The sequence below is a fragment of the Schistocerca gregaria genome, chromosome X, assembly GCF_023897955.1.
Source record: "Schistocerca gregaria isolate iqSchGreg1 chromosome X, iqSchGreg1.2, whole genome shotgun sequence".
Taxonomy (NCBI): domain Eukaryota; kingdom Metazoa; phylum Arthropoda; class Insecta; order Orthoptera; family Acrididae; genus Schistocerca; species Schistocerca gregaria.
Genome location: NC_064931.1, coordinates 64,759,246 through 64,778,749, shown reverse-complemented (window position 1 = coordinate 64,778,749; position 19,504 = coordinate 64,759,246). Strand labels below are relative to the sequence as shown.

Sequence of the window (19,504 nt, the reverse complement as noted above, 5' to 3'; positions counted from 1 at the left end):
GGGCGAGTCGTTAACCCTCTCCAGTAACCAATTACGTTTACTGGCGGCACTTCAATTCAGTGTAACTTCATTCCACCTTTACAGCCCCCAAAGCCGCTTCTCTCGCGTCAACGCAGTGCAAGAAATTCCTCCGTCGAAACCACGACCACTACGCGGCCAAATAAAAAACCACTCCCGAGCGCTTATTGTGCTCTTTGATTTACGTAGCTGTAAACTGGAAGTAAGAGGCGACATCAGTTCTCTTCCGCACAAATACCTTTGTGATGGCCGTTAAATTTGAACAACGAAAGCTACGAACAGTAGCTAAGCTCTTTTACACCATTGTGGCAGGAAGTAAAATGCCATTGACTATTTGATTTTTAAGGAAATGAAAGAAACTGTGTGAAGATATACGAGGGTAGGAGGTTCATCAGCGATTATGTGAAACGGGTTTCCGATCGACTTTGCGCAGTAACCGAGACATTATTTAATTATTTATTTTTATTCACGTGTTTATACCACCTGGCAATATTGAGTCCTTCAGACCCCGTCTTACACCCAGCCGACAGCCTTAGTGATTTTTCTTGTTTTATTTTTATATAGGATGGAGCCCCCTCCACATCCACACCGACATGATGGCCAACACAAAAGGTCTACCGCCATCTCTCCATATTGGTTAGTTTTCACAAAGGGAGGTCTCGCAGGATGTGGGTACTGCGATCTTTGCATATGTCTGGTTATGATTAATCATTAATACGCGCTCATCTGGAGATCGATTGGGTCGAAAGTTGAACGAAGGGTACCGGTTTGAAAGGCAGAGGAAAAGAAGCGCCAAAGCAAAAGCCAAGGGGAAAAAATTCTGCGATAGTTGGTTCGGGTGGTAAGAGCATTAGCGGTTTTCTTGCTGCCTGCGACAGGTCGTGCAAGGGTAGGCTTTCTTAGTAGTGGGTATTTTTCAGGAGGACACTTTTGACGTTGTGGAGCGGTATTACTCGGCGGCTGCAGCAAGGTACCGGCGTTGGGTCCTCGGTCAGCATCAGCATGCCTGTAACACTTGGGTTCATCATCTTTTAGTGTCCGATAGGTCATGTATCGGATTCACAGTTTAGAGTAGTGTTTGCGGTGTGTTTGTGCGTTAGTAAGCGAGCTTGTCGGCTTCCTTGCTATAGCCCGTTCGTAAGCTTTAATAGCAGCTGGCAAATCCAGTCAGTGTTGCTGATTTACAGGAGCTTGTCGGTGTTGCCGCTTGTGAGTGTTTGTTAGCTCGCCATAGGTGATTATGTCTAGCTATTAAACATTCTTAGTGACTCAACGTTAATTTTTTTTTCAAAATGTTCATATGAGTGTGAAATCTTATGGAACTTAACTGCTAAGGTCATCAGTCCCTAATCTTAAAACTATTTAACCTAAATTATCCTAACGACAAACACACACACCCATGCCCGAGGGAGGACTCGAACCTCCGCTGGGAGCAGCACACAGTCCATGGCTGCAGCGCCTAAGACCTCTCGGCTAATCCCGCGCGGCTTACAATTTTTATAGCACGGGGGCGACATGGTAAAAGAGCCCGCTGAAAAGTAACATCTCCGAATTTTTGATGTGAAACTCGTCAATGTTTAAAATAAAACAAGCTTTATTAAAATTCTAAAATCATTTTCTTCATGTTTATGTATTTATTTCTCGACACAGCAACCCTGTCGATGAACACATTTCCCCCAACGAGAGCCCAGTGTTTTTTACCGTCACTGCAGAATGTTTGACTTTGTTAACGGAGCCACAAATTCGCGTCTGCTTGCACCACTTCATCACTATCAAAGTGAAGTCGTCGACCGTATTCTTTACGTTTTGGAAACGGATGGTAATCGGATGGGGCAAGTCTGGACTGTATGGAGGATGATCGATGACAGTGAGTCTAAGGCATCAGACCTGCAGATCTCGCAGCCCTGTGGTCTGGCATTGTTATGCTGAAGGACAGGATGGTCCGTGTGTGGACGAACTCTTCTGCAGTTAGAAACTCAATGACAGCACGCTGTTTCTCACGCTCCGACATATATCGCCGTGTTACGTGCTATAATTCGGAATCCTCTAGCGGCAGACGGCTGCAACTTGCGTCAGCAAAGCGGGGAAGTGAATGACATGTAATACCTCAAAACATAACGAGAACAGAATTTAAAAACTTGGAGGCATTACTTATCAGCATTCCCTCGTAGTAATAATATGTACAGTAATGAATACATGGAATTTTTTTTAAAAAATGTGTCTTATTAACGCCATATTAAGCAATGCCTCATTACTTCCATGTCGAATGAGGTTAATTACGTCTAGAAGAAAAGGGGCAACAGTACAAAGGGAATTAAACTAGGACCAGAAGTCTACTGATGAGAGAAAGAGCGATAAATAATAGAATAAGATTAACAGATGAGACGGAAGGAGGAAAACAAACAGAAAGGAACGAGAAAAGCACAGACAGATTACAGTAGCGCCGGCCACGGCGTGCCAAACGGCTCAGGCCGGCTCAGTACAGCGCGGCATTTCATTTAGCATTACTGTGTGGCATTTTTCGGTCGGCACAACTCTCTTTAGTTCAGCAGAATCGTTGTGTCAAAGCTGTTTTCCCTTCGCTGTTTTTTCGTGGCATGAAGGACGTTCGCAGGCCCTGTGGCAGTTTGCACAAAAAGAGCGATCTGTCGTCACAAACCTTTAAAACGGAATAGGAGTGACTAAAGAAAGGCATGAGAGTTTACAATATCTGTTACTCAGTCTCATAATCGATGTTTACTGCAAATATCCTTTGAAACATTATAATACCGCTCAGAAAGAATTGAAACATTTAGTTAATAATGAGAGAACAAAAATTTACAAACATCTCTAGACGAGATTCATTGTTCTGTACATTAAGAACCACTTTGCGCTGAATTTGCAGGATGGAACACGTGAAGAAATTGATGGTACGAATAGCAAAATTTATGAAGTCGTACGTATTATCCCTCGGTCAGCTGTAACAGTTTTCGATGGAATTGAACGAAGAGTTTGGTAACGCTATATAATACTGCAATGTAGATTGGCTATGTCAAGGGACATGCCAGCAAAGATTTTTCGATTTGAAACTCGCTGTTACTGAATTTATGAACGAAAAAGGAGTTCAGGAAAGAAAATTAGAATATGTCGAATGGATTGCAGTCCTCGCAGTTTAAGTTGACTTCACTGCATACTGTCCACGGTAAGACACTGCAGTGAGAAACATCTAAATTCTGATTTGATGTGGATGCGTTTAAAAAGAAAATCGTATTGTGGAAAGAACAAATTTTGGCGGAAAAGACCGTCACTGGCGTTAAAGGTAGAAATTTGAAGAATTCATTGTTGCCTCGAAAGAATTATAAGGATAGTTTCTGCTGTGTCCTGCCTACTCGTCAAATATGGGGTGATTAGAAAACCTGCTTCTCGGATCGCTAGACGACAATTCAAGCAAACCGTATTAATGAAGTTTATTACAAAAGGAAATGATTACAGTACTTAATTTTGTGTTAAACAGCTGTATTGTATGCGAAGGGCGACATAAAAAATAAGCAATCTCTTCAGTATAACAATTCTTATACGAATGAAGTAATACAGTTCCTACGTCGCTGCTATACAAGCGCCTATTCTTGATGCAGCTGCTGTAGAACTCGCAGAACTGGCTAGTCTTCAACTGGGTCGCGACCAGCTTATGTTCTCTTCGCCTAGAGGCCGCTGCTGTCTCGTTGTCGTCCTAGAGAGGGGTCGGTCCGCGTGCAATTGGCTGACGTCTTCATAACAGCCCTCTCTGCTTATACCGGCTTGCCAGCGTTTGATTTTATGATGGAACAGTCTCCTAAACATTTTGAGGGGACTGCGAATCACACATCTGTTTTCGAGCTTCTGGAGACCATTTGCTTTTTCAGTTGAAAGCGTCCCTGTGCACGTACCGATTGTTCAGGACATCTACACTGTTTTCCACAGGTAGAGTTCTAACGTCTCCACAATGAGGTTACAAAAGTGCTACAATATTTCGATCAACATATGTGTGTTTGTGAAATACCGTTTTCGATTATAAAACTAAATAGATCACAGTTACGTGGAAACCTGAGTGCGAAAATCTGTGAAATTGTCTGTCAGTCCATAGGCCGATAGTTTGTACCAGATAAAAATTATATTATGCTTTCAACGTGTCAAAAATAATTATATAATACTCAAAAGTTTGCATCATTGTGATCTGTGTTGTTAAGAAATATAAAGCCAAGTTGCATGGATTGCCACTGCATTGTCACTTAAATGCGGCGCATTTGCAGTTTCCCCTCCGTCACACTCACAAGGTTAGGTGTTTTGATTTGGGATTTTCTCGGAATTGCCAGAGTAGTGCAGCTAGTGCAGCTTATTACTTGCACATTATGTTGTTTTAATGTGCTACTAAACGTTTACAAAGTTTGAAGTAAATCTGTGATCCCAATGTCGTGGCCTCCCCTTGTCAGACAGCACGCCGTGGTAGTGGGGGAAGTGTGTAGCTAGGCTGACTGCTGTGGTACTCTAACTAGAGCATGGCTCACGAGCCGAATTCTTGGTTTACAGCGTGACAGTGACACTGGTCCCCTGTCGGATGGATGAAATGGAGACAGATATGGAGAAAAAATTTGTATTACGCAGAGGTACAGCCTAGATGCTGGTACTGCAGCTATGGAATAATGATAGGTATTTCTTATGTGAGAAGAGATATTGAGGACACCACTGATAAGTAAACAAAGGGAGTAACATATGAAACCACTGAAAGACCTCGAGTAGGATTAATCCGGTTTCCGGAGAAACGAAGGCGCATACAATGGAATATTGCCCCTAAGACCTATGTTTTAAAATAGAGTGAAGAAAGACAAACCCACATCTATAGCATTTGTAGATTTAGTAAAAAGCGCTTGAAATTATTAAGTCATCAGTGGCAAAATACATGGAGTGAAAGGTTATGTGTAACTTGTCTCGAAATGAGAAAGCAGTCATAATAGCCGAAGACATGAAAAAGCGACGCAGTAAGTGAGAAGGGAGTGAGAAGCTTAGCCTAACCTTCGTGTTACTCTACCTGCACACTGAGCAAGCAGTAAAGGAAACTAAGGAGAGATTTCCGAAGGGAATTTAAGCTCAGAGAGAAGAAATAAAAACTCTGAGATTTGCCAGTGGCGTTGTGATTCTCGCAGACAAGGCAAAAGACTTGGATTTGAATGAAACGGATATTGGCTTCGGATGAAATGTAAGTGAATTCCTAAGGGACCAAATTGCTGAGGTCATTGGTCCCTAGGCTTACACACAACTTAAACTAACTTGTGCTAAGAACAACACACATACCCATGCCCGAGGGAGGACTCGAGCCTCCGGCGGCAGGGCAGCACAATCCGTGACATGGCGCCTTAAACCACGCGGCCACTCCCCGAGTCGATATTGGCTTCAAAAGGGTTTGTAAGACAAATATTAATTAAAGTAAGTAAGGGCGATGGAATGTAGTTAAATTAAATAAGGCGATGCTGAAAGAATTAGAGTAGAAAATGAGGGCGTTAAAGTAGTAAATAAGTTTTGCTATTTGGGCATCTAAAAAACTAACGTTAGCGAAGGTAAATGGGATATAAAATTAAATGAGTTTTACATCAGTGTTTGGTAGAACATGACAATACTGTTAAAAGGAAAACGCCTCCTAATGTTCTGCAAAATTATGTTTATTTGGTCACGAACCGACTTTCGGCTTCCCAGGCCATCTTCAGGTGACAATTGAATGTCGCAAACACAGATAAACATGATGTAGAATGTGAAGTTTGATATTTTCTCAAGAAAAGTAGAAAGATGAACCTATTGGAAATACTGGATATCAATAAACGCATGACACAAAACGCCAGCCTAGATTAGATTCAATTTCCGTATTTCCCCTTTGTTACATTAAGTTTTCGTGACAAATGCAAGATTCACATTAAATTCGTCTTATGTTTCATCATTTGTTAACGTAATCTCCATATAAAAGCTTTGTTTAGTACCACTTTTTAGTTAATGTAATTATTGTAATGATTTGCTATGTAAACACTTCGTGATTTTTTTATCTTCTGTACAAATAAAATATGTTTAAGTCTGTGTTTGCGACATTCAGTTGTCACTTGGAGATGGTCTGAGAAGCGGAAAGCCGATTAGTGACCAAATATGATTTTGCGGCATATAAAATGTAGAATTGTTACATAGTAAGGAAAACTTTTCTGAAGAAAAGAGGAACTTTTAATATTTAATACAAATTTAAGGTTTTGTCTGAAGTGTAGCCTCTTATGCATGTGAGGCGTGGAAGATTAACAGTTAAGACAGAAAGAGTATAGAAGTTTTTGAAATATGATGTTTTAGCAGGATGCTGAAGATAAGATGGCTGGATGGTATAAGCAATGAAGAGGTACTGAATCGACTGGGGGAGAATAGATATTTATGGCAGGATTCGACTAAAAGAAAGGGTAGGTTGATATGAGACGTCCAGAGCCATCAAGGAATGTTTGCTTTTTTTACTGGAGAGAAATGTGGTGGGTAAATATAGTAGAGGGAGACCAACGCTTTGCTACAAATGCAGGTCACTCATTATGCAATGCGTGTACAGCAGCTTGAGACAATTCTTCGGACTGAGGACCACCATAAAACAACAAGAACAGCAACACAACAACGTGGGACATTATGAATCCTAGCAGTGTTTCCAGTAGCGTCACAACTTGTTACGCCTGGAGATAAAAGCGACGGAGTGGGCACTAGCGCTGCCATAGAGGGACTCGGCAGGTGCGGCTCTGCGCTTCCAGCTGCTTGTAGCCAGACGAAATTGCACCGATGTGTGCTTACGTGGCCCGCAAACGTAGCTTTACGACGCTTTTAAGAACCTATTCAATCTTAGTCCACTTTGTTTAATGGCACAGAGCTTTATAATCGGTTTATATACATTTAAATGTTGACGTTACGGGAGGAAATAGCGAGACGCACTCTAATCCTTCGCTATGGCCAGTAACGGGCCGAACGTTAATGCTTCCTTAAGGAAAACAACTGAATTAATCGCGACCAAAAGCCGTGAAATAACCAACACTCACAGCGTCCTCATTCAAATGTCTTCCTGCCAGTTCCTCCTAAATGACAGCTTGGCTCTTACAAATATCCCAAGTTCACGCTTTCTGTACTTCATATTTTGATACCGACTGTCTGGGTAGACTGCGTCGGACAACTGTCTACGAACGTGTACATCCGGTATAATACACTGGTCGCAAGGAAACTGGTATAGGAGTGCGTATTCAAATACAAAAATATGTAAACAGGCAGAATACGGCGCTGCGGTCACCAACGCCTACATAACACAACAAGTGTCTGGCACGTTTATTAGATCGGTTACTGCTGCTACAATAGCAGGTTATCAAGATATAAGTGAATCTGAACGTGGTGTTATAGTCAGCGCACGAGCGATGGGACACAGCAACTCGGAGGCAGCAATGAAGTGGGGATTTTACAGTACGACCATTTCACGAGTGTACCGTGAATATCAGGAATCCGGTAAAACCCCAAATCTCCGACATCGCTGCGGCCGGAAACAGATCCTGCAATAATGGGACCAACGACAGCTGAAGAGAATCGTTCAGCGTGACACAAGTGCAGCCCTTCCGCAAATTTCTCTAGATTTAAATACAGGGCCATCAACAATTATCAGCCTGCGAACCATTCAAAACATCATCGATATGGGATTTCGGAGCCGAAGGTCCACTCGTGTACCCTTGATGACTGCATGACGCAAAGCTTTACGACTCACTTAGGCCCGCCAACACCGACACTGGACTGTTGATGACTGGATACATGTTGCCTCGTCTGATGAGTCTCGTTTCAAGTTGTACCGAGTGGGTGGACGTGTTCGGGTATGGAGAGAATCTCGTGAATCCATGGACCTTGCATGTCACCAAAGGACTGTTTAAGCCGCTGGAGGCTCTGTGCTGATGTGGGGCGTATTCTGTTGGAGTAATATGGGACCCCTGATACGTCCACAGTATGGAGACAAGGTGCCGCATTTGGCATGTCCCTCCAAAATATTTAAGGCTAAATTAAAAACAAGCGCCTAGTGGCACTCCCACACGTGAGCAGTGCGTTTCTAAATAAACTGATCAAACAAATAATTTGCATCAGTTGCATATCCCCGAATGTGTGTGGGATTATATTTAAGGAGGACAGGGAATGAAAGAATAAAATTTCAATACGATGCGTTGTAACATGCTTCTATACTCCCTGCCAAGTTGTCCACTAGACTTTGCTACTGAAGCGTGTCACACACTCAGACGTTGGCCTGTCAAAGATAACGTAGTGTGTGAGGAAGGTTCCTTTCACTGTCAACTGGTCCCACCGACGCGTGCTCAGTAGAGTTTTTCCAGCAGATACCCCAGGCCTTTCCAGTTGGCTGACTCTTGTCTTCTGAATGAACGTGTTCACCAAATGGGCACAGTGCGCTTGCGTATTACTGTCTGGAAAGACCAACCTGTCACCTAAATGTTACAAGTAAGGTTGGACAACAGGAAACCCTGCGCTAGTTGCTGAAGAGAAACCGACGCCATTGATCCAGGTTCCATTCCACTAGCGTCCTTGGTGGTCTTCACGCACCGCAGTGCAAGGGTATTTGAACCATTCTTCGTAACGGACACCTAGAAGAAACCGAGCGAGGTGGCGCAGTGGTTAGCACACTGGACTCGTATTCGGGAGGACGACGGTTCAATCCCGTCTCCAGCCATCCTGATTTAGGTTTTCCGTGATTTCCCTAAATCATTTCAGGCAAATTCCGGGATGGTCCCTTTGAAAGGGCACGGCCGATATCCTTCCCAATCCTTCCCTAACCCGAGCTTGCGCTCCGTCTCTAATGACCTCGTTGTCGATGGGACGTTAAACACTAACCACAGCCACCACCACCACCTAGAAGAAACGCGTGCTCTCCGCGTCCACACAGCGCTACTTACTACCTCCAAAAAGTCAGGCTACAGTTCTGTTGCTTTCTCCCCGCGTAACTACAAACCACAATTTGTATATGGCGGTCATTAGCTGATGATACTGAACGCACACAACGACTGCAAATTTTCAGTGTGTCGTGTCTCACGCCAGCCGTTCAATATTCGAATGAAGCAGTGGTGGCGTATGCCATTTCAACGAATAACTTTCTGTGTCGGTAACTTTACTTGCCGTAAAATATCTACGTGCAGTCTAAGCTTGAAATGACCGTTAGAAGCATCTAGCCATACCTAAAAGTGTACACAACCCGCATTGTCCCATTTATTATGGGATACACAGCCCGTTCTACTGAACACCCCTTGTATCTCTACTACAGAGACGCTTGTGTATACTGATTTACGCTACTCAAAAAAGTCCTGAATGGAAGACGTCATTAAAAATTGTTTTGAAAAAACAAGAGCTAAGCAAGTCATTAGAGTGGGACACAAATTTTTTCGGCAATTTAAATACTTCAAGTTTTAAGCGGTTGTCAAGTGTTTTGGGGCTACAAGCCACAAAATAGTAGAAAATGTCCACTATAAAAAACACATAGGAGGGAGGCAATTTCAGTTTTTTTGGTCTTTTAACAAAAGTAATCAAACGACGTGATTTGTCCGAAAACTTATCAGTGCAGTACGGTATAAGCAATATTTTTGCAAAGGTTAAATGAAAAGAGGGTGCAGAGCAAAGAACAGCTGTTAACGTTAACCGTACTCTTTGCAGAGCAGAGTGTAATGCAACTTACAAACCGCGCAAACGAACAGCCAATTGGGAAACATAGCCTGCAGCTCCTTCGCGCATGGAAATTGTACGCAGTCTGCAGGCTCCATTGGAGCGGTTGCTTTTATTGGATGGCCACTCTCCACATCGCCAAGTGGCCGTTTTAAAGCTGATATGGTTCTGCCGCTTCCGCGCCATCACCTGCTGCTTTCAGCAGCTCTGTGTTTCGGATGTCACTCCGCAACTTATTTACAAACAGAGGAAAACATTATGTTCGTAGTGTTTGATTCAGATTTATGATAAATTTTGTGTGTGCCATGTAACACTACTGAGAAATATTTACGATGCAATTTTTTTAAAATAAAATTATTCCACGACAATGTGCTTATATCTTTGCTTTCATATTAAATTTTTATAACACATTTGCAATTAGATATGGATACAGCTATAAAGTTATTATGTGGAGACATGTATGAACATGTAACATGCACGTTTTTTACGAAGAAAAAGTTGATTTTTCCATACTTTCTTTGCTCTTCCGGAAAAAGGGAATGCCAAAAGCATGAAGAGTCCTCGTAGAAGCATACTTTTGCCGACCGACATGTAATTTCCGTTATTTTTTATTTGTGAAATGCAAGGATGAGAATATGATTAACATGAAATGAAGGAAAGTTAGAGAAGAAACGATACTGCAATTATTGGAGTTAAGATATACATCAGATTCAGGGTTCAAAAATGGTTCAAATGGCTCTGAGCACTATGGGAGCTAACATCTGAGGTCATCAGTGCCCTAGACCTTCTGTACCTTATTGTATCTTAGCTGTTTGTGTGTCATATTTTCTAACGCTGAGTTTGGGAGCCAGCCCAGCATTAGTCTAAACTAGCGTCGCCTAAAAACCACACCCTTTATGGAAAGTGTTCCATTCCAACAGTCCTTAATCCGCATCGTGCATTTAATTCAAGTCGGATTCACATCCCTGCCGAGCAAGATAGCGCGCAGGTTACAGGAGCAACGCTCCAAAATGTCGTAACAGTTTTACATACTGAAGAATATTCTAATTTCGAAAAGAAGTCCCAGCCTGGTACTGCCTTTCCTTGTTTTATTTGTGCCGTGTGATGTGTTCTGCACATGGGCTAAGATTCGTCATATTCGACACAGTTATTGTGATTCTCTTTTGTCATTATAGTTTGGTGAACACGCCTTCTTAGCCGATGTGACTAACACACGCCTGTGCGGTGTCGCTCTACTCGGAAGAAGGACGGTTCGAATCCTCGAGGTGGACAATTTTCGCTCCCAGTAGTTGGCCAGCAGGTGGAGGAGTAGCGTAAGGTTCCCTATCACCAGGCTTTGCAGCGAATTCTCGGATTAAATAACAAAATGTCTCATGAAGTGAGGGCATGTGACGCTATTGAAGGTGATCCGTCCGTCGGATGGGGACGTTAAGCTCCGTGGCCCCCTTGCTGCTATTCGAGAGGAGTAGCTTATGTGCCTGCACGTATTTCACCTTGTTGCTTTCCTTCATCCATAACAACACAAAAACAACATATACTGTACAAGCATTCATCATAACCATCCACACGACACACAACACACATTTGACACTTCATGATAGGTAGGGACTAGTACATAGCCCAGAACAGCGATACAGAATTTCTGCATCTGTTCCTCGACGTTCGTTCCCTGAATATAGGACTACTTTGGCTTTTGATATTCTGGTGACAGCATTTCTTTTTCTTTCTGTATCACAGACATAGTCTCTCTCAGTACTCATTGGCCTTCCCATTCTTGTAAGGAACTTGAGAGCATCTTGGAAGCAATAGCGGCTCCAGAGTCCTTGTCATCATTTAATTTTTTCTGACCCTAGTTATTAAATAGCCGAAACTGGTTAGCAGAAATAAAATTAAAACGATTTGAGGTGATGTATTTTATTTAGATGATCATGGAATTTGTTTAGCAAGCGGTGTGGTTGTTTGTGTGTTACAGCATGCATCTCGCCAGCCTGGTAACCTCCCTGCTCGCAGTGGTCCTGCTCCTCGTCACCCCAGCGAGGCCAGCATGGGCGAACCAACTCTCGTAAGTACAATCACACACATTGTCTGAAGCACATTTCAAGTCCAATTAACTCTACTCGGCCGTGTAATTCTGTAATGGATCATTCCGTCATAAATTGGTGGCTTTCTATCTCATTCACTGCACGTATAATATTTTTTAGTTTCCAATGCCATGGAAATGTAACAACCAAACATGCAAATTCGTATTTAAGTTCTCCCAATAGCTTGCCATAGGGCCAAATGTGTGTTGGGAAAGAAAATTAAAAGTACAGCATATGCGATTTGGTGCGTTGCGATCCATGAATGCGAACTTAACGGTTGCGTAAGGTCATTTACGTTAAATATTTTCTTGTGAGAAAATGACGCTAACAGTATCCACATCCACAACATATGTTGGGTTCTTGACATCTGTTCTGTGCAGTGACCAAAATGGCATACTTGTTAGTAGTTCACAAACCAGGCAAACCCCATAGCTTATCTGACTGTGGATTGGGTTACGACAAGCTATTAATTTAGTCGAATCACCAGAGTTCCGGCATTTCTTTTAAATGAGAGAATACCAACCGAGTGCTCATAAGCGTGTGCTGTAGGATAGTGAGGGCGAACCAAGCAAGAAAATCTTGTGGCAAGGCCTGTCTTCAGAGGGCAAGAAGAAAAAATCAAAACTGAAGTGAAGGCAAAATTAATACAAAAAAAGACTGGTTGATATAATATCCAAGGAACCTCCAAAGTTTTTCTTAGAGAACTCGCAACTGTAGACACTGCTTTAGTTCTGTTATAAGAAATAGGAACTAAAATCCAGTGTACCGATTCCCCTCTAAGTGAAGCCGCACGTACAAAAACAAATTGGAAGCAGTGTTATACTGTAAACAGTTTGAGGGCCCTTACACAAGCTCCTGTATTCATTCTTAAAGTTGATGAAACTAGTATCTCGAAAGCTCTATGTTATTATCATCTTTTTCAGCTAAGAGATTTTGGCTAATTTGATTGTTTTATTTTTGTACAGGAGGCATTTCAGTCAACATGCGCTCCTGTTTCACATATGCAATAACAAATTATTTCGTTGTATCATCTCCCTAACAAGCTATTCTGCTTACATACAAGAAACAGAGATGACAAGGTCAGCTGCGCGACAATTGGAAATGAATTTGTGGGGGGATGCAGCTATAGCTTTATCAAACTAAATCATTAAAGTGGCTTAGTTTAAACCAGAACTAAGAGTATGTGCAGGGTGTAAAAAACGAAAATGGCCCGAAAAGCGTTTGAGGAATTTTATGACGACAGCAAACCGACTGACGGTTGTATGGATAGTTTCAGGAATATTCGAAAATACCATGCATCTCCCATCTAATCTCGGTGGCGTTCATGGGGTATTCGTGGAGGGGAGAACAGTCAACAAAGGCATAAGATCTGGTACCAAGACTGACAGATTTTTCTCTGTAATTTTTGCCGGTAGGTCAAGCTGAACAGTCAGGCGTACTCAAATAGCCCTCACTACCGAAAGAGCTACAGTAGAATACTGCGTACCTTCAGACAGAGCTAGGCTTACTACACGCATTTCACATTTTGAGAACCCACGCACAGTGCTGTCACCTCGACGTCATCTGCAGCCATTTCCAACATCTACTCCAAAGAGATACATTAGGTTAGAGTAACTAACTTCGTGTCAAACTTCAAAGAATTATCGTTGTCACTCCTATTTTGGCCACCCTGTATCAAAACACTAAAAGAAAGCTGATAAAAATTAATGGAAAATAAGATTCTAATGTGATTACAGATGTTACAACGTCCCTTGCAAAATGTATTTGGTCTTTGGTCTATTTCCAGCGATGACACTGACCCCGTATCAGAAGTGAACTGCTCTCACAATCACAAAATATAACCGACAAAAAGTCAACCGGCCTTTGCGGGAAAGCAATATAGAGAGCAAGTGAGAGAGCAGATGTGTGGTGCGGTCTGATATTTTCTGCGAAATAGACTACTTCTGCAAAGAACGGAGACATCGGACTGGGAGGTTCCTTCTCTGGATGCTGCAGAGAGATGACACCGGCTCCCATGTAATAACTTCCCACCATTTAAACAGAAGTGTTTTTATCTGAACAAAAATCTCGTATAAGATAGAGCTGATTTGTTCTAGGCCAGTAATTTAGTAAAGTGATAAAAAAATTATATAGCAGAGCAGTTTATTAAAATGAGTTAATGGACTCGATCGAGTAAGATGGGATCAGTTTTCTCTCTTTTTTTCCTTTGGAATAAATTATTCAACTTCTTACAAATTACTGAAAGATTTATTAACTGATTCGTCCACGGTTTAGAATCATCTTGCGGTGCACACTCCACAACATTCGACACTTGGCCTCCAGTTAAATAATGTCTCAGCTTACTTTCCCAGACGTTGTTTTCCCCTTAGTGGTGATACTAAATCATTGACTAAAAAGTTAATTTACTGTCTAGTCTGAACCATCCACTACCGTAGTCGTTTTAATGTGGTACTGCAACGTGTCCCAACAAAATTAGCAGTTAGGGTAAGAGATCATAGCTAAGTCGAATATCAATCCATTTGGATAATAATGAGGTAAGCTAGTACTTTAGATTATATACTGACAGCTGTGAATAGCATGAAACTTTTAGCTTCAGCTAATGAGATACAGGGTGAAGCCGGGGAGGTAATGTGTGGACTTCTGACTTTGACACGTCCCGACAGTCGATAGTGGGAGAAGCACCAGAACGGTACCAAGCACTTCGAAGAACACAAGGTTGCACTCTCGTTTAGTCATGCTGCTTTTCCAGGACATCGTTCCAGCCGACAGTGACCGGTAGCTACGACATTAGCCAGATGCTGATGGGACACTGTTACATGCTTTTCTATGCGGCATGGCAATGACTTGAGCAGTGCGAGCGTATAAGGATTACAAATGTCGATAGTAATTGAAAGTGAATAATGTATCGAAACGAAAAATAGTTGCTTTCACTTTTTGTTAAAGAACTGTAGATTACTTGTTGAATTATTTTCCATACAACACCGTACCTTTCGGTATGACACGTTTGTAGTTAATGCTTTGGTCCCTTCAGGAAAGAACAATGTATTTTGCTCATTTAGGTGGCACTATGGAACCTACAGGAAGACAGGCTGTAGAATCACAGTTCTGCGAATGCTGAGACACATACACTGACAAGGGAGGTGCGTGACCTGTGACGCTCAGAGCCTCGTGAAAATGTGCTTAGAATACAAATCGTCCCTCCCAATAACAGGGGTATGAGCGTTTTGCATGCAAAACTGCGCGGTTTACCACGACAGACATCTAAATGACCACATATTCGAGATCTAAGAGAGAAAGGCGAAGACACAAAAATATCAACATAATAGGAATGAAAACACACGCATTTCTATGTCGTGACTTAATTGCTATATTTCCTCTGCTTAAGATAATAATGCTAGCTGAACAATAAACTTTTTCTGTCGACTTGATAGTGTTGCAGAGGTATTCGAGACTTCAAAGTTGAGGTTTCAGATCTCAAAGAAGTAGTAAAAGCAAAGTGGAACAGAACAATGTGCACATCTGACTAAAGTCACGTTTTCACATTCAACATATTTCCTGCATTCAGGCAGCCCAGTATCAAACGCCTCACTAATTACATGTTCAGTTGGTATCTCAAGTCATTAGGCGCCTTTTGCCTTGCATAGTGTAACATAGGCGGAGTGCACTCAGCCCTTGTGAGGCAAACTGAGGAGCTACTTGATTGAGAAGTAGCGGCTCCGGTCTCGCAAACTGACATACGGCCGGGAGAGCGGTGTGCTGAGCACATGCCCTTCCATATCCGCATCCAGTGACGCCTGTGGGCTGAGGATGACGTAGCGGCCGGTCGGTACCGTCGCGCCTTCATAGCCTGTTCGGGTGGAGTTTAGCTTTAGTGCAACATAGGCTTGTGCTTTGGTGCAAGTATTACCTAAAGAAGTACGCATCGATATTGGAATATTTTGTTATCTTGTGCGTGTTTTTGGTCCTATTATATCGCTATTTTGTTTCTTCGCAGTCTCTCTCAGACCTTGAATAGGTGACCACTCAAATGTCTCTCTTGGTAAGACGCAGAGTTTTGCGTCTCTGAGCTTTCGAGGTCACGCACTTCCCTTTTGAAAATTGTGCTCCTTAGGACATTTCTCTCTGGTCTTCATTTCCACCACTTAATTTTCAGTACAGAGAGTTTCAGTTTATTTTGTACCACTTAACTGATGAAACAACAGCCGTTCTCTGAGGCAATGGGTCGTCAGTGCATCTATCCGCCACTGGACGCTGTTAAAGGACGTGACATAAACGAAGTACACGCATATCGTGGTCCAAACGCATGTGCACTAAGAGACAACTTGCTAACTTGAAAGTTCTCTTGTGAGCTCGGCTAAGCATAGCTTAATATGTCTTTTAATGTTCCTCTGCAACAAAAACTAACTGAGAAGCTAAGGTTCAGAGCAAGAAAGATGACTAACTACATTGATCAGCAGCATATGCTATGGCACTTGTCCCATCTATCTCAGAGTAAGAAACCAAGCTCCACGGCACCGTCTGAAGAACAAAAGGAACGTAGTCTTTAGAAAAATTAAGCTAGTGATTATCCCTAATCAACTAAGGCAGCAAATTAGTACAGTTCGTACAATATTCACCTATGGAACGATGTATCATAACGCAGACTCGTTAAAACTTCTCTTCCAGATGCGTTTCGTTTATCGTAAGATATAAATATTTCCTGTCAAGTCCTTTCGACTTGTACATTAACATATATGCACGTACTAAATACACGCGTGAATAAACAGGATACAAAGTGACGTGGTCCAAGCCACCCTATACTGGAGCCGAAGTACGTGCCCGCCAGTTTCGACATTCTTATAGAAGCTGGATTTTATATATCATGTACTCCACTGTCAATCACTAAAATTCTTAATGTATGAAAAGATTTTTCTTCTATTTGGAAACATCAAGATTGCCTTCCTCGTCCCTTCGTTAATCCAACCCTCTCGGGTCACTGTAGATTACTCCTATAAACCACCAGGTACCATATGCTAGAAACTGTGTGGTGTGTAACTTCAAAAAGGATATTATTTACACTCAAAACTTCGTTTACGTAGCTCTCTTAGAATACATTCAAAATTTTCAGACAAGTTTCTCGTTCATCTTTCTTTTGTCGAGGGATGTCTGCGTAACACAACTAAAACTACAAGAAAGAGATTAAATGCTGAGATAAGTATTGGGACATATGCAGTACTACGAGGGTTGCCCAGAAAATAATGCACCGCAATTTTTCTCTTCAACAATTCCTTATCGAACATAATGATAATTACATACACTAAAGAATGGTGTTTTATCTACACACCCTATTTTTCCACGTAATCTTCATCCCGTTCTGTGGCCTTCCTCCAGCGCGAAACAAGGGTATTTATGCCCTGTCGGTACCAATCCTTGTGCTGGTGGCGGAGCCAGTGCTTCACTGTGTGGATCCTTGACAGATGCCCACTGCCGAGTCGTAATGCGTCTGTCCTCCCTCGCGAATGACATCAGCTCGCTGCAACATGTCAGATGTGACAGCCGTATATACTCTACCCTACCGCTGCAAATCGTGGAGCTCGGCCGAACCGCCTTCTGGTAACCTCACCCTTCATATCCAATGACTGACTGTACTTCTGTCGACAGCAGATGCTCCATAAACTTAACACAAGAGTTTGTGAATATTCCCTTCACTGTTTCTATCTCTGCAATGAGAAATTCAATGACGGCACGTTGCCTTTAAAGTACATCACCTACAGACGCAGTGACAGATTCAAAAATTTTGCGCTCCTAGGCACACAATATTATATGCGCCCCCTCCCCAAAAAACATGTTTTAAATAATTAATATTACCCGATCACTTCGCAATTGCCGTTTTGGGTGGGAGCGCTGTCAGCTGTTTCCGTACTCTGCTATTCGTTGTTCTGAAGGAGGCGACAGCGGTCTATATATGAAGACGTTATCTGTTCTTTCAGACATGTCCGAAAGAACAGATACCATCTTCATATATAGCTAAGGCTAACCGGCCATTGACCTTCTCCTTCTGTGCTGGATGCACACGCATTGCCCGAACTCTTACGGGACTCGGTAAGATTGTCTGCCGCGAGTAATGAGTGTAATGGGCAGGCTCACTACGGATGTTGTGTGTGGACACTAAGTTGGGAATGTGGGTCTCAAGGGGAGCGTGCAAGGGATAAATCTCTGCAGTCGCACTCATCTCGGTGGCTCAGATGGATAGAGGGTCTGCTACGTAAGCAGGAGGTCCCGGGTTCGAGTCCCAGTTGGGGCACACGTTTTCAACTGTCCTCGTTGATGTATATCACCACCCCTTAGGATCTTTATTAAATTATCGTTTCGTCAGCGGTCTAGTAACGCTCAATCAAACTGTAATATGGTTCCTGAACTGTATTGTACGGCAGCGGATAAAACAAACTTAAAACTGCATCGTGTTAACACATTCTTCTTCCGAAAGACAATAGAAACGAACACACGGAAAATAACTTTTCTTTTATGGCCTAAAAATTCAGCAGAGTGTGGTGGAGACAACGGATTTTTGTTATATATTCACTTTTAATATTTTCTTTTACAGGAAACCGTTGAAAATGAAAATAAAGTTTTGTTACGAATTGAAGCGAACGTGTCGTACATTAGAAATTGATACGCACTTTTACAGAAATGCGTTCAAACTTACAATTAAACTGTCGTTTTACGATCTAATAACTTGAACGTGTAGCAGATAAAAAAAACGCGTTTGGTATTAATACGTGAATCTATAGGAAAGCGTAAGAAATAAAAATGAAATAGAGATTTCGGCGCACGAACTAATAACTGAAAACAGACGAACAAACACAGAACTGGATTTGTTATTACATAATGTTACAGACTAGTGTGGAAAAATCAAATTTGTTTTATAATCTAATAGTTAACGTGTAAAGCATTAGTGTCTGTGTAGCTAGATGCTGCATAATAAATGTACATAATACCTTTAACCATGTAAGGGCTGAACAGGGTTGTACTGCAGCTACTGCTCTCACCATAGCTCTTTCTAACGGTATTAGCAAAGCTTTTACGTGTTTATCTACAGAACTGAAATAGGTTATTTATTAACACTTTTTCATCCAAGCGTACTCTCCGATAATGTATATTTCCGCGATAACTATACATTTCAGCAGACGCCAAGAATACTCATCAGTTGACTTGACTGAACAAATGTTTCAAATGGCTCTGAGGACTATGGGACTTAACTTCTGAGATGATCAGCCTCTTAGAACTTCGAACTACTTAAACCTAACTAACCTAAGGACATCACAAACACCCATGCCCGAGGCAGGATTCGAACCTGCGACCGTAGCGACAGACTGTAACGCCTAGAACCGCTCGGCCACCTCGGCCGTCCTGACTGAACAGCGCCGAGGGGAACGGGTCATTCGGGTATTGTTTAATGGCGTCGGGCGCCTCCAGTCACGTCTGCACGTAAACGAGGTAATTGTAAAACAAACAGGTAATACGTAGTTTGTAAATCCAATGAACGTGCCCTAAGTTATAATAAAAATCATATTACAATCTTAAATTTTTAAAACTGACATGAATAAGTAAACAAACTCACCAGTCAGCAAAGTTTGCGTCTGGTTTTGACGGCAGAAAACTTGTTGATCATATCTTCACAGTTCAGACGGTTATCAGTTAGGAGGTCGGCTTGGAGG

At 42.2% G+C, this 19,504-nt stretch overlaps 1 protein-coding gene across 1 annotated transcript in view; it reads left to right on the top strand.

Annotated features, from left to right (window-relative positions):
• LOC126298939 (diuretic hormone class 2) overlaps window positions 1-19,504 on the top strand; it is a 104,218-nt gene that overhangs the window by 67,248 nt on the left and 17,466 nt on the right. The window contains exon 2 of the mRNA XM_049990537.1: window positions 11,699-11,788. Coding sequence (XP_049846494.1) covers window positions 11,700-11,788 — 89 coding nt within the window. The 5' untranslated portion in view covers window position 11,699. The remainder of the gene's footprint in view (window positions 1-11,698; window positions 11,789-19,504) is intronic.